General features: G+C 41.3%; 1 protein-coding gene across 1 annotated transcript in view; it reads left to right on the top strand.

Annotated features, from left to right (window-relative positions):
• The window catches only part of elmo3 (engulfment and cell motility 3), a 35,825-nt gene extending 20,187 nt beyond the window's left edge, over positions 1 to 15,638 (top strand). Inside the window, exons 6-21 of the mRNA XM_047388275.1 lie at positions 1,581 to 1,750; positions 3,176 to 3,275; positions 3,378 to 3,529; positions 3,900 to 3,978; positions 5,341 to 5,391; positions 5,483 to 5,605; positions 6,231 to 6,353; positions 6,423 to 6,527; positions 7,061 to 7,169; positions 7,297 to 7,433; positions 12,406 to 12,569; positions 12,962 to 13,074; positions 13,159 to 13,263; positions 14,434 to 14,513; positions 14,606 to 14,686; positions 14,769 to 15,638. Coding sequence (XP_047244231.1) covers positions 1,581 to 1,750; positions 3,176 to 3,275; positions 3,378 to 3,529; positions 3,900 to 3,978; positions 5,341 to 5,391; positions 5,483 to 5,605; positions 6,231 to 6,353; positions 6,423 to 6,527; positions 7,061 to 7,169; positions 7,297 to 7,433; positions 12,406 to 12,569; positions 12,962 to 13,074; positions 13,159 to 13,263; positions 14,434 to 14,513; positions 14,606 to 14,686; positions 14,769 to 14,981 — 1,905 coding nt within the window. The 3' untranslated portion in view covers positions 14,982 to 15,638. The remainder of the gene's footprint in view (positions 1 to 1,580; positions 1,751 to 3,175; positions 3,276 to 3,377; positions 3,530 to 3,899; positions 3,979 to 5,340; positions 5,392 to 5,482; positions 5,606 to 6,230; positions 6,354 to 6,422; positions 6,528 to 7,060; positions 7,170 to 7,296; positions 7,434 to 12,405; positions 12,570 to 12,961; positions 13,075 to 13,158; positions 13,264 to 14,433; positions 14,514 to 14,605; positions 14,687 to 14,768) is intronic.
• The last annotated feature ends 353 nt before the right edge of the window (positions 15,639 to 15,991 follow it).

Below are 15,991 nucleotides of genomic sequence, written 5' to 3' on the forward strand. Positions count from 1 at the left end.
GGAACATAAACTGGACCTGAAGGTTTGTTTCATTTGGGTCGACTGATAAAGGCTCATCATTTTATCTCAACATTTTGTGGTTATTTATTGTAAAATGTTTAAACTACATTATTTAAAACATTGTGGTAATGCATGTGGAGTTCATAGTTGTCACGATTCTTATCACGATCATTTCACCTGTAAAGACTACGATATTTATTCATAAAATGCTCAAATTATGTACAATAACTGAATAAAACCAGTTGTTTGTGTTAAAGGTTAATTTCATATTTGAGATATTCTAACAATCATTTGTAAGCTGCTTTACTCTGTTTTATTGAATTAATCAGCATCATAATCAGACCAAGAATCCAACTAAAATCTTCCTGAAATCAATTTAAAGATGAATTTTGTTTCTCCCAGAGAGGCAAGTAGATTCTAAATATTTCTCAAACTATTAAAATAGTTGGGGATTAGATTTATTATTATTATTATTAACATTAAGATAGACAGAAACCATGGTTCAGATTCTGCCGGGCTGGTTCTGTTTTTCTTTGTGTCAGCCCCAGAATTTAGCTGTGAATAAAACTTGATTTTTCCAATAAGTCTTAGGCTGGATTACATAAACCAGGTTAAGTGGGCTGTCCAGAATTGACCCAGATTCTTCACACCGGAGTGACTGGGACCCAGGAACATCAGCTGAACTGAACTGTGGAGCAGCAAGCTTGTTGTAGGGGGGAAACTGATGCCTTCTGCAGCCGCCTGTCATAAAGGGTGCAGTGGTGAAGATTGGGCTTACAATGATTGAAATACTTTACACAAAAAAGCCTAATCCAAAAATTATATTTCTTACTTTTTCATCTAAATAGGCTTTTAGCTTGTTACAGTAATATCACTTAATGGATTTCTCTTGAAAAAGTTGTTCTGCCTTTTCTCTTCTGTATCTTGATTAAACTAAATGACAAAAAGACAATTAAAATCTGGCCAGAGTCATGAATCTGACAGAATCCATGCTGTTTCTGGCTAACACCTGCTAGCAGGTCTAGAGAAGCAATCATCACCTTCTGTGTCGATACGTACCGGTGTTTCCTCTGCACCACCTAAGATGAACAGAAGACAGGTGAGAAATCAGGAGGGACAGCCAATCAGCAGCCAGTGTTAGGTGTCAACAGTAGAGGGAGGAAACAGACCGGAAGCCTGTGGGAAAAGTGAGGACGTAAAAACGCCCACATGCCCATGAAACTGATAGGGGGGTTAGACTTTCTAAACCAAATGACCTCAGTTTCATTTACATTAAGTTTCAGAACGTTTAACTTCATTCAGGTTGGCGTGTCATGCAGCCAGTTCAGTATTGAAGACAGCAGATCTCTGCTGTTTTATCTAACCAAATTTTAGCTGCATAACAATTGAAAGGACCCCCATCACACAAGTTTACAGCAGGGGACCAAATATGGAGACCTGAGGAACTCCAAAGTGAGTAGGGGCTACATGAACAGAGGAATAACGGCTTGAAAGTTTAGAAAGCCTTTTAGATTGATCTGGATGCCACAGTAATCATGTATGTCCTGTTTCTGTGTGTCACCCGTGTCTTCTGAACTCAGGGTCGCTCAGCAGATGACCTGTACAAGGGCATCCAGAGCTCAGATGTAGGGGTGCGATGTGATTCGCTGAAAGAGCTAGCAAGCGTTTCACGGGACGTGACCTTCGCTCAGGAGTTCATCAGCCGAGACGGCCACGTCTTATTGGTCAAAATAGTCGAGGACTCTAACGAGTAGGTATCTTCTGTATGTGAGGACTGACTGAGGTTGGTCATCTTCTTGTTTTAATGTCCTGCTGTGGAGAAGCTGCATGGAGAATAAAAAGAACAATACCTGCAAGTCTTTCTTTATTACTCTGAGCAGTTTTAATTCATTAGTTGAGCAGCTATAGCTAGCACTGAAACAGTTGATGGGATTTATCATGACTAATCTGATTATTAAAATAATCGTCAACTAATTCAGTAATCTAATAATCCATAACTGGAGTGAGTTTACCGACTCTCTGCTGAAAGAACAACCCACTCAGAGCAGTAATTTGGCCAAAACTGTACAAAAATATGTAAATGTTGAATTTAAGATGGAAAACCTCCTTTGTCTGTAAATAAGTTGAATCCAGAACCTTCACCTGGTTCAAATTCTGTAAAAAGTCTCCTATTAAGCACTTTTTGTTATCTGATTATTAATTGATTATTTGAAAATTAAGTCGACAGATTAATAGATCAGCTAAATAATCGTTATTTGCAGTGAGTTAATAGTGACACGATGGTTAAAAATGTTTTCTTACAGTGTTGTAGTAAACTCCCTAAGATTTCTTCTTTTTTGTCCTATTTAAATGTTTTAGATCAGGCAGAGATAACCTGAGTCAATCCTGAAAGCATTTTTAAATGATTTCATTAATTAAGGGAAAACATCTGTCCAAGCTAACTGGACTCACACCCTTCATGAATTACCTCTGATTAAAGTTTGGTTCAGTTTCACTTTCTCCCCCCAGGCCTGATTGCTGCCACAACTGTAGGATCTAAATCATATTTCAGTAGAACCTGTCTGACTGCATGAAGTAGGCTTTAAGATCACATCATCTAAAAAATAAAACCAACTGCAGATAAAGTCTCTGACATGTATCAGTCTAGAAGGGGCTCCGATCCATTTCTAAGGCTTGAGTTCCCCAGAGAACCTCAATGAGAACCATCTTCCACAGATGGAGAAAACATGGAACAGTGGAGAACCTTCCCAGGAGTTGCGGGCCTACCAAGATTACTCTGAGAACGTCAGAGTAGGAGGTTACAGAAGAACCTAGAACATCTAAATCTCTGTAGGCCTCAGTTAAGGTCAGAGGTCATGATTCAACAGCAAGAAAGAGAGACTGAGCAAAGATGGCCTCCATGGGAGAGTTCCAAGCCCAGAACCACTGCTGACCCAAAATAACACAAAGCCCATCTCACATTCACCTAAAAATAATCTTGATGATCTCTAGAACTTTTGGGAAAATGTTCTGGAGATCCAAAGCACACAATCAAGTCCACCTTTGAATGGCTCAAAAAAGAAGGAGGTTTTGGATGTCCTAGTCAAAGTGCAGACTTAAAACCGATGCTGTAGTTTGAACTTAAACAGGTGGTTCCTGCTGGAAAAGCCCTCTGTGACGCTTTCTTTCTGTCCAGGAATAACCAGATCATGACACACACTCTGACTGGCTTCATGGAGCTGATGGATCATGGGATAGTTTCATGGGAGAACCTCTCTGCTGTCTTCATCAAGAAGGTTCATTATCTGCCAGGATCTCTTTTCTATCAGATTGGTTTTCTTTCTTTTGCCAATTTTTCTCTGCTCGTCTCTTCCCTTCTTTGCTTTTCCTCCCGTCAGATCGCCGGCTTCGTCAACAGCAAGTCGACAGATGAATCCATGCAGCAGGTGTCCCTGGACATCCTGGAGAACATGGTTCTGAGCAGCCGCAAACTTTTCCTTCAAGTCAAGCAGGAGGTCACCATGGAGAGGCTGATTGCTCACCTACAGGTGTAAGTCACTGAAATGTTGAACATGTTTTCTGTGGACAGCCTCTTAATTTCGCTCATGATTTGTTTTTATTGTAATAAATGAGACTCTTCTGCAGCTGCTTTACAAGTCCACCATGACTCGGTCCAATTTAACAGGAAGCTAGGTTCAGGAGGATGCTTCGGTTTCTGTGTGAAGGCTGCGCTCAGAATCTGACAGAAAGTAACTCTGAAGGTGTTCTAGCATCTGTTAGTTAGGAGACTGAAAGCTGATGAGAAGTAACACATAAACTGTGTGCCTTCAGTCTGACTGAGATGTAAACGATACAGAACCATCTGGGAAATGAAGGCTGCAGGTTCCTCTAACCCTCTGGCTTTACCTGATGTGTTTCAGGGCAAACCAGCAGATCCAGACCAAAGCCATGGCTCTGCTTATGGCCTTACTACAAACAGCTGAAGACGCAGACAGACAGGTACTGATTCGGTTTCTTCTAATTGTTCCCAGCATGTTCCACTTATCTTAGTTCTCACTTCCAGGGATGCAGGTGGACGGGTTCTCTGTGCTTGAAATAATCTTTCAGCATTTTTGTTGCTGACTAGCAGATATTATCCTTAAAAATCAACACGATATGGATTCGCTAATCAGACAAGAACTTTTTGCTCATTTATGCGTACTTAAAATATTGTATTTTAAAAGTTAGGCTAGTATATTATATAGGTTTAATACATACACTGTAATATGTTTAAACACTTTAAAGACTTTCTGTTAAGTTGGAAGTCTACGCCTTACACACTTGTTTCTTGTGCGCCTTTTTCTACCACCCTTTTCCTTCCACTCAACTTTCCATTAACATCCTCGTGTACAGCAGTCTGTGAACAGCTGGTGTCTTTAGCAATAATTGTTTGTGACCCGCCCTCTATGTAGTGCCCTCAGTAACTGGGTCATAACAACAGTTTTCTATTAAAATCATTTTTGTTGGTCTGATGCAAGGTTGAAACAGATGGATCAGATTTCCTTCACTGGAAGCCGCAGTCACCAAAAGTCTCTACATTTTTTGAATTTCCACTTTTTTTACTGAATTACTGGAATAAAATAACTTTTTGATAATATTCAAATGTGCGATGCACCTGCATCACTTTATCTGATTTTTATCAATGTTGTCCCATGTTGTTGTCTTCTGCTGTCTGTAGGTGATAATATTACAAAGATGGTTGGAACATCTCTTGTTCTCATCTGCATCTCTGGAGCATCTCTGCATTAGTTCAGAGCATTTCTGAACATTTTGGAAACCGATGCACTTGACCATAAAGTCTATTCCAGCAGATGTTGTGCAGGCTCTTCTCCTGGAGAAACATCTCCCATAAGGCTGAGTTTATTCTCACTGGTCTGGGATTGGTTAAGGATGCTGAGATGTGGGAACTGAGCTTGAGGGTGAAGGATGAGATTTTGTAAAGTCAGACACTCTGGTGGTGATCCATCCGTCTTCTGTCTGTCCAGCCGTCTTTGCTCCCCCTCTAACAGTCGAGGCCTCCTGCTCCTCTCTCATTGTGCAGCAACAGTTCCTCCATGCATTTCTCTCTCTCCTTTCTGTCTCTTTGTTTTCACACTCAGACATTTTTCATTCTGCTGAAGGTCAACAAATCCACCCTTCTTATCAGCAGATCAGCTGTGAACAAAAGCTGCTGAGCCAGAGATGCACGTACCACCACGTTGGGGTCAAAGTCTCCCACAATAAAGAAGCATTATTCAGGCACTGATGCTCTATCGCCACCTCCTGTCAGAATGTCTCTCTGCGCTGCAGTCAAACATCTTTTCTTCTTCCTCTCTCTTCCAGGAAATGTTTGCATTTCTGAATAAGAAGAACCTCCGTCAGTACATCTATAAGGTGAATTGTTCATCCATCTTCAGCTTTCTGTAGTCTTTGATAGCTGGGACACTTGCAGGTCCAATGAACTGCTGTGTTTGTTTCTGAGCAGAACATTATCCTCAGCTCTAGTCCAGTCCAGGATGAGATGGCTCACTACCTCTACGTCCTGCAGTCTGTCACCTTGAATCATTTGGAGGCTCGTATGCGGACGCCGCTGGATTGTTACAACCAAGTGAGCTAAAACTCCATTTCTCTTCTGAAACTGTCTCCATAAAGTTTTCATTTCATTTTTAAACCAGAACTAAATTTCCTTCATGTTTCTTTGTTCTAATTTGGGTCCATTTATTAATTTCTCTGACTGAATCCTTTTAGTATGAAAAACATCTGCATTTGAAGACTTTATTCCCTGTCCCAGCATGGTAAACAAACACTGCTGAAAGTATTCATCTGGCTACTTCTACATGTACATGATCTTTGATGGCATCCTTAACCTATAAGGTCTAATTTGTTGCCAACAACAGCAATTTTCACTCCTCTGTAAACATCTTCCATAAGGTTTAGGAGTGTGTTCCTAGTTAGATCAGAACCAGAACTGCTCCCTCTGCTTCAGTTCATCCCAAAGGGGTTCTAGACGGTTGAGGTCAGAACTCTGTGCAGGCGAGGCCAGTTTCTCCACAACTGCAACCATGAAAGTAATTGGACCACCAGAACTCATTGAGTTGGTGCTGTGACCCAGTACTTGTGTTTATATAGTGTATGTGTGCATCCATCTGTCCGTGTATCCATCCATCATTCATCCATCCATGCTAAAGCCATGTAAAATAGTTGTTTCTGTGTCATTTCTCATTTTGATTCAGGACCAGAGAGACATTCTTCACAGGTTACGACAGGCAGCTTTTGAGACAGAAAGTGAGAACAACCTCAATCATGAACGACGGCGCTCACTTTGTGCCAAAGAGTTTAAGAAACTGGGTTTTTCTGTAAGTGTCTGCTTTAAATCAGGAGTTTTGATGTGGACCTTGGATCTCTAACTTCTTTATTTTTTACAGAACAACAGTAACCCTGGTCAGGATCTGGTACGGACACCTCCTGGTCTTCTAGCTTTGGACACCATGTATTACTTTGCTTCAGGCTACCCTGACGCCTATAGCAGGGTGAGCAGAACTTTTTCTTTTATTTCTATTATATAGGCCTGAAACAGTTAATCAGATTAATTGTTTATTGAAATAATGGTTGACTAATTTAGTAATCGTTTAATGAAGTATACTGCCTCTAAATCATGCCAACCCACTCAGAGCAATATTTAGGCAGAAATTTTACACAATAATATACACTTAGCATTTAAGATGAAAAACGTTTTGTCTGTAAATATGCTCTATCCAGAACCCCTCCAGTGGTGTAGTTTTAGCTTCAACTTGTTCAAATTCTGTAAAAAATGTCCATTTCAGCACCTTTTGCCATCCAATTAGTAATCAATGAATGGAAAAAATAGTCAACAGATTAATCGATTAGCAAAATAATTGTGAGTTGCAGCCCTGCTATTAAACATGATGATGGTTTTCCTGTTTAATGAAAAAAGACATTACAGCTGCTCATTTTGCTGCATAAAAGCATGTAAGGTGTCCAGAAGAAAGCTGTAAAATGAGTCTGATTCATGACTAAAAGGATATTTGGTGATGTGTTGCAGTTCGTCCTGGAGAACAGCAGCAGAGAGGACAAACACGAGTGTCCGTTCGCCAGGAGCAGCATCCAGCTCACACTCATCCTTTGTGAAATCCTTCGAATCGGAGAATCCCGTAAGCTCGGCTACAACCTGCTGCAGCTCGCTGCCTCTTTGACCTCCACACTGACCCATCTCTGACCTTCCTTATCGTGTCTTTTTACTTTTCTAACGTTCAGAGCTTGCTTTTTTTGTTTTTACAGCCTCTGAGACGGGATCGAACTACCACCCCATCTTCTTCAGTCAGGACCAGCTACTAGAGGAGCTTTTCTGTGTCTGCATCCAGCTTCTCAACAAAACCTGGAAGGAGATGAGAGCCACGCAGGAGGACTTTGACAAGGTGAGAACACAAAGCTAGACTTAACAATCTGGTGAAAAACACCTCAGATTTGAAAATAGAAATGTGTTTATGAATCAGAAGGATGGGCTGGTTATCATTCACTCCTGCTTTTCTAAATATAACACCTAAATTATTAAAAGTTTTCCTCACGGAGCTGCATGGCATCTCTGCAGTTTAACCCTGGTTTTAAGAAGGCTGCTTTACACTTTGACCCCACAACAACTTGTGATCATTGCTGCAGCTGAAATGTATTTATTTTCTTAACATCTAAAAATAATAATTCAGTTGCAAACACAAACACAATGGAAATAATTCCAAGGTAATAAATCATCGAAATCATCAATCCTTTTTGCCCATTAATGTAGGAGAAACTAAATGTCACTCATTTAAAGCTGAAACTCTTCATTTTCAAGCATCCTTTGATGCACCATTATTAACTTAGTGCAGTTTTGGTCCTACACAGCTTAATAATTAAAGGCCTGTTTATGACCAAGCTTCTTAAGGGAGTGGTGGCAGGGGGCGCTGTGTGGTGCAGCTGTAGTGGACGCCCCCATATACAGACGCTGTAGCCTTTGACCCAGCCGTCCTCGGTGACCTTGGGACCTTTGCTGCACCTCTTCCATCCTCTCTCTGCCCATTTCTGATGTGGTTATCGTCAATAAAGGCCCCAGGTCATTGGAGGGCCGTTCTAGTGGATTAATCAGAATCAGTTTTTTAGCTAAGAACTTACTTATTATTAGGCATCGAACTCTGGTGTCAGAAGCTGAATTGGGGATGATTATTCGTGCTTTTATTTCATGTCGTCTTGATTATTGTTAAATCTTTTAATGTGTTTGAACAATGAAGAACTTGACCATCTTCAGTCGTTCAGAATGATGCTGCAAGGCTTTTAACCAGATGGACCAGAGACAGAACATTACTCTAGTTTTAATCAGACTGGCTTTTAACCATTTTAATTCTGTACGATGTTATATTAATGCTGTTTTTATCTTCTGTGTTTTTCATTTCAATTCAGTTTATTTATATCGGGCCAATTCTCATCACATGTCGTCTCAAGGCTCTTTATAAAGTCAGTTGAATCCAATCATACAGATTTCAAGTCGGGTTCATTCAGTCCAATTAATCCTTCAGTTACACAGAATCTGAGGAGCCAGAAATGTTCCTGCTTGGATCTTCCTGACATCTTCATCCTTTAGCTGAATCCAATGTGACCCACAAGGATCTCCTTTTTATAAAGGTATCTGTCACTTCTGAAGGACCAACAAATGCTTCAGATCCTCTTTAGATGTGATCATTCAGAGGTTTTAGGATGACTTCAGTCAAAATTCAAACATCTTTCCTTGGAAAGCAGAGATGAAGCTCAGAGATCAGCAATGATTTATTTATGGAGATTGAGCAGGTTAGAATTTATTGGATTCCTCACCTTTGACCTAAGACACACCCAACCCAGCCACCATGGCATTTAACCTTATGTTCAACACAGTGTGAATATTGTCTGATATGCTGAGGTCGCCCTCCTCTTAACCAAGCGACCTTCTGCCCTTTTCTGGAGCGGTCCGGTGTCCTGAGTGCCAAGCCAGCAGTTTTTGTCCACAGCCGGCTACCCAAGGTGCTCTGGGACGAGGACAAAGGGGCTTTAGGGTGGACAAAGAGAAACGTGGTGAGTGGCAGAAACAGAGGGAGAAACGAGGAACACAAAGCATCCAGGAATCAGCAGGAACGATGCAACAACCTGGGAAAATAACTCCAGTATGTTAGAGCGGGAAGAACAGAGAGCACACAAAGTCTGGAAAAGACTGGAATAACATATTTTCCAGGTCTGAATAGGGAGTATGCAAAAATAACTATTTGCAGACTTGATTCAAGATCCCTTTTCTAAAAGGTCTATCAGTCTTTCTCCAGGTTCCACATTTACTGTAGAAATATCTGCTGTCAGTTTATAGTAAACATTAGAATTTATATCATCACAACAAACTTAAAAGGACAGAAAACTCTGGGAATATTGGTTGAGGGCAGGTGGAGGTGCAGGAGAGCAGAAATGGAAGACGGAGATGAAGGTGTGTCCATGATGTTGCTCCACAAACACATCCAGATTGTCTCCCCGTGACGATGTGAACATATCTGTGTTAACGGTCATACATGTGCTGCAGGGCGTCGGGAAACAGAGGCAGCTGCTCCTATTGGTCGGCTGAGTTCAATAACATGACATCATCAGGTGGTCTGTTTACTAAACAGCCAAAGGTGTTCCTCTCCTCCATGAAGAAGATCTGATAGCTTTATGCAGGACTTTATTAAAAGAGGAGAAAATGGAGGTAAGATTCAGATTCATTTGGATCCTTGGATAAACATCAGGTTATTTATTTCTACCAGCTGGGATGTCAGAATGGAAATATAGAAACAGCAAGAGAATAAAATAGAATATTCTTTATTGTTATTGTCACAAGTACAACAGAATTGAGAAGGAAGCTGTCTGGTTCGTTCATAGAGCGATAAATAATGTCAGTAAAATAGAATCTGTTTGTAAAACAGATGAAATAAAAACACATTCATGCTGAGGCTCATCTTCATCACTGCATCTCCTTTACATTCTGGCTCTGAGGGTTGAGCTGCTGCTTTAATGGTTCTGTAGCATCTGCCTGATGGCGCCGGTTCTAATAGAATCTGACCCGGGTGAGAAGTGTCCTGTGATGTTCTGGACCTTTTGAGACAGCAGGAACCATGAAGAGCACCGAGAGACACCAGCAGTGTTCAGTTAAATGTTGAGGTGGTGAAGGATCTGAAGCTTCACTGGTTTATTTCTGTCTCCATCCACGTTCCCACAGTACCTGACGGTCCTGGGCTCGGTCTCACCAGGTTCTGCCTTCAGCTTGTTCTGATGATGAGATATCTGAGCTGGGATCTTCTCTGGAGGACATAAGTGGAATGAATTAGGTCAGCAGACGAGATGGAGTTCTATTGATCTTCTGTGTTGGACTGATGGTTATTGATCTGAAACAGATTTTGCCTCATCTGTGAGCAACCAGCCCGGTCCAGTCAGGTGCTGATGGAGGAACTTCAGACTGATGCTGGACCCAGGATGGCAGGAGAAGGTTCTGTTGTTACTGAACAGATTCTGAGTCCATCCATCATGTAAATAAACCTCAGGCCTGAATCTTCAAGGAAGTAAAACTGAGCTTTTGAGTAGGAGATCTATGTGTGGGTTTAGGTCCGGTGAGGAAGAGGAACAGGTTGTTCTTTCATCTTTGAGTCCTTCCTGGCTCAGTTGAGTACCTCCATGCATGTCATGCATGGAGGTACCACAGATGAGGTACAAAATCACGGTCTTCCTGGAAGATGCAGACTTGTGTAGTTTTGGGAGCTGATTTGGAGTCCATCTTCAAACCAAAAAAGTCCAGCTAGCTCATCTTTAATAGTATCAGTACTGCACCTTCACCTGGTCATCTTCTGAATCCAAGGGGACCTCTTTGCCCATTACTGATCTAGTCACAGGCCCGCCCATCTGCTCCATCAAGGTTCTCTCTGATCCATCCATAAAACCTTTGAAGAACCCGTCTTCAGCTATATCTTGGCCTAGTTGATGTTTCAGCTTCTGTGTCTTGTTGGGTGGTGATTGGGTTCCAGCCTCCCTTATCTTGGCCACATCTCTGAGAACAGAACACCTGGTACTTCTGGGCTCTGCAGGTAGACTGCAGTTCTGGAATATAACAAGTTGTTCTTCATGAAATATGGATTCTAAAAGCAACTTTCCAGTGAACTACAACAGTGACCTACTCTAAGTGAAACAACTAAAGGAGCTACATCCATTAACATTTACTTTTCCTTCCCATAGAAAGTACTCCTGGATCAGTGCTTCTTTGTTCTCTTTGTGTCTCTGCTCTGTTCTCTCAAACCTCCAGTCGGTCGTGGCTGATGGCCGCTCACACTGAGCCTGGTTCTGGTTCTGCTGGAGGTTTCTTCCTGTTAAAAGGGAGTTTTTCCTCTCCACTGTCGCTACATGCATGCTCAGTATGAGGGATTGCTGCAAAGTCAACACCAGTGACTGTCCACTGTCTCTACATGCTCATCCAGGAGGAGTGAATGCTGCAAGTCACTGACTGGATGCAATCTGCTGGGTTTCCTTAGATAGAAAAACTTTTTATCCAATTTGAATAAATAACTGAATCTGACTGAACTGTTCAATGGTTACGATTAATTGGAATGTATGAACCTGACTGTTGTGAAGAACCTTGAGACGACATGTGTTGTGAATTGGAGCTATATAAATAAACTGAATTGAATTGAATTACAGCAGTGAACTACTGCTGTGAAACAGCGCTTTTTAAGTAAGTCATAAAATGTTTCTGTAAATTTTCCAATAAGGAAACTAAACGATCTATAGTTTATGAAGGTTCCTCTGGGTCTGCATTAGTTTTCACTGCTGGATGCTCAGGAAACTGCCTGCAGTGCATCACTTCACTGCCCTCACCTACGCCTCCTGGTGGCCAGTCCTCTTCACCGCTGGTCTGGAGTTCCCTGTGGAGGACCAACTGTAGTTTGTGTTTTAGATGAGAACAAGATATTTTTATGAATTTCTTTGGATCTAAACATGAATTTATATCTTCAGTTAAGTCCAAAATTATTCATACCCTGGCAGATTAGGATTTAAAATAATTATCGTTTAACCAAGAAGTATGTTTCTGAAATGAGACGGACATCTATGCAAAGATAATAACACAATGTAAAAAATATTTTAGGTTTATTTTATTTAAAAAATTGCATGTTGAGCATTATTTATCCTCTATTTAATAATCATTGTAAAAATATTTATTGGCAAACAAACCTTTATGTTGCTCCTGTTTTTCTGATTTATTTTTGGTAATGAGCTCCATCTCTCTGAGGTTGGAAGGCCTCTATGCCATCACCCTAATCTCCCCTAGATGCTCAATTAATTCCCTGTCCACCCCACTCCCACCCCCCACGTCTCCATCCACAGGTGATGCAGGTGGTGAAGGAGCAGATCACCAGGACGCTGTCCAGTAAACCCACTTCCCTGGAGCTCTTCAAAAACAAAGTCAACGCTCTGAACTACAGCGAGATCCTGAAGCTCAGGCAGACGGAGCGGCTGCACCAGGAGGAGACACTCGCTCCACCGGTCCTGTCAGTATCCTAATTCATCCACAGCTCATTCTGAGCCTTGCAAACATCTCCACAGGTGCAGCTACTGCTCAGGTTCTGCTTTGTGGATCTATGGAGTTTAATTGCAGATGCAGCTCTGTAACCTCCATGATCTCTTACACAACACCTTCTCTAAAGGCTCCACCTGTCTCCACCCATATGAATGCAGCAGCCTGCAGAGCAGTCTGCTGTAGGCCACTAAACAGTCTGTGTTTCACTGCAGCACCAAGGTGCTGGTGCAGCTTCATTACCTTTATTTCACGTTGAACCTCCATGGGATTTATCATGAGGAGTCCATGCTGTGGTTGTTTAAAGCGTGTGTTTGTGAGCTTGAAAGTGATTCAGAAACGTGAAATGTTCGTTTTGTTTTCCAGCGAGCTGAAAGAACGGCTGAAGCCGGAGCTGCTGGAGTTGATCCGCCAGCAGAGGCTCAACAGGCTGTGTCAGGGAACCATGTTCAGGAAGATCAGCAGCCGCCGTAGGCAGGGTGGGCACCAGCAAAGACCAGCTCCTCATACTGAGATCAAACATGTTCATTTTCATTGATAATTGTTTTTTCTGCTGCGCTCAGACAAACTGTGGTACTGTCGTTTGTCACCAAATCACAAGATGCTTCATTACGGCGACGTGGACGAAGAGGCAGAAAACCCAGCAATAGAAACGCTGCAGGAGAAGAGTGAGTCAAAGCAGAAGAAATGTGAAGGTTCCCTGATTGAGAAAGCTGAAAAAATCCTTCTTAACAGAAAGTCATTAAATGATGGAATAGAATAGATCTATAAAAAGCTCTTTTATTGTCCCACATGTGTCAGCAGTGATGTCAGAGGCTATTGGAAACATGCAGATACTCACTCATGTAAAAACTGGATGCAAATCAACAAGATTTGCATCCAGTAAAGGAAATCATTTAGAACATAAGAAAAATAAATACTGTAGTTATTAAAAATGGCAAACTCAGATATGAGATTCAGAAGAATATCATCTTCTTGATATTTATTTCAAAACAACAGTCTATAAGATGATCTAACTACATTTATTTAACCAAAGGAACAATTATTCATAGCTGCTTGAATAATATTACAATAGCAAATAATTAATGGTGCAGTTGGTAGCACTGTTGCCTTGCAGCAAGAAGGTCCTGGGTTTGATTCCTGGCCGGGGGTCTTTCTGCATGGAGTTTGCATGTTCTCCCCGTGCATGCGTGGGTTCTCACCAGGTACTCCAGCTTCCTCCCACAGTCCAAAGACATGCCTGTTAGGTTAATTGGTCAATCTAAATTGCCCTTAGGTGTATGAATGAGTGTGTGCATGGTTGTTTGTGTGTTGCCCTGCGATGGACTGGTGACTTCTCCAGGGTGTCCTCTGCCTCCTGCCCATAGACTGCTGGAGATAGACACCAGCTTCCCTGTGACCCACTATGGAAGAAGTGGTAGAAAATGACTGACTGACTGACAAATAATTAATATATTTAAATGTATGAAAATTTAATATCAGTTTGAATACTGAAAACCTGAAGAAAGATTGAAGATGGAACCTGACATAATAATTCAAATTTACATCAAATTTATCTTTTATAATATATTTTAATAAAGACCTTAGAATTTCCTTTTTAGTTAATGAATTATGTGTTTAATAAAGAGGAATAACTAATCATTTCAGGATGTATTCATGGTATTAAGGCACCTTGGGCCTTTAAATTGGACTGTTTATATATTGTTTGTGCTGAATGAACCATTTTATGATTTATTCTCCATTCATATAACATGATGCAGTGTTTACTGTTTATAGAGACATTTTAAATGGTAATATTGGTGCTTATGTTTTCGGATCCCATTGCTGTCTTCCTGCAGTCCCAGTTGCAGATATAAAAGGCTTGCTGACAGGAAAGGACTGTCCTCACATGAAGGAGAACAAAGGCAAACAGACCAAGGTCAGTGAACTTCTTGTCTCCATGGTGTCCATGCTCACCTCCTGTCAGATGGTGAATTTAAGGACATGTCTCACTGTGCTCTCTTGCTGCAGGAAGTCCTGGATCTGGCATTTAGCATCACCTATGATGTAGAGGAGTACAGTCTGAACTTCATCGCCCCCTCCAGGACCGATGTGAGTCTGGAGTCTTAAATATATTTCTGCCCTTGATGCTTCTCCTTTCCCAGTGTTGATCCTAACGTGTCCCATCTGTCAGTTCTGCTTGTGGACAGATGGACTGAGCGTCCTGCTGGGCAGGGACATGAGCAGTGAATCCATGCGCAGCGAGCTGGAGATCCTCCTGTCTATGGAGATTAAGCTCCGCCTCCTGGATCTGGAGAACGTTCCCATCCCGGACAGTGCCCCGGCTATCCCAAAACCTCCAAGCAACTACAACTTCTGCTACGAATTCAACCAGACTGAGCAGTAGACGTGATGTAACTGTAGGTTCTGACCCATTTTGACCCGTTCTAACACAGATTTGAACACTTTATTGTGGGAGGTTTCAGTGGAGGCCTGAGACTGAACATCAGTGAGAAACTGCATCCTGTAAATTCCTGCAAAATGAGTGTTTTTTTTTATGTAAAAATCAGGTGATGATCTGCATTCAGCTGTCAGGAACCTGGAATAATTCGACCACTTCTCTAATGGTGCATTCAGTTTGTTTTAAATGGGTTTTATATTGTAAAACATGTTGCATAGCTTCCGGAATATCGCTTTATGCAAGGCTGAAACTAAAAAAGCTTTGTTCTGCTTAAATTCTTCTTTTCACACGGGCATTAACTAGAGAACGGTACCTGTGCATCGGTTGCAACATTTGAAACAACAATGCTGGTACTTAGTTTATGCGCTTCAACTTTATGTGTTGAAGCTTTTTCATCTGAAGAGATTTTTTTCACCAAACATTCAGTTTTCTATTATTGCTGTAAATCTGTATGATTCTGATCATGGATCAAATCCTGTTTCATCTCCAAAAATGTTGCTTTTTTAAACCAGGTACTTCTAATGGAAGCTCAGCTGTGGAGACGTCCACGTTAATCTTCTGCTTTTCACTAATTTACACAAATAAACAGTTTGAATAAGAAAACTGCCTGTTTTTTTTCTCACTACCAGAAGTTCATACGTCCTACTTTAGTTTTCATCTTTTAGTCTGAATTTATTTCTGTTATGGTGCGATAAACAATAAAGCATAGAAGGAATTTATTTCATCAGACAAGGAGGAAACTTTGCAGAAGGTTCATATTGTCCAGTAAAAACAAAATCTGTTGGTGTTAATGAAGGAAATGGAAATCATCTTTCAGCTGCTTAACGAAAGCATCAACCAGGCCATATGGTTGGGGAAAGAAACTTGGGTTCAGATGATTCCTGGAGATCTTTGAATCTCCAGTTGTCTTCATCAACATGTTTCTCGCTGTTGTTGCCAAACGTTCCTGAAACTTA

Source organism: Girardinichthys multiradiatus, chromosome 2 (genome assembly GCF_021462225.1).
Source record: "Girardinichthys multiradiatus isolate DD_20200921_A chromosome 2, DD_fGirMul_XY1, whole genome shotgun sequence".
NCBI lineage: Eukaryota > Metazoa > Chordata > Actinopteri > Cyprinodontiformes > Goodeidae > Girardinichthys > Girardinichthys multiradiatus.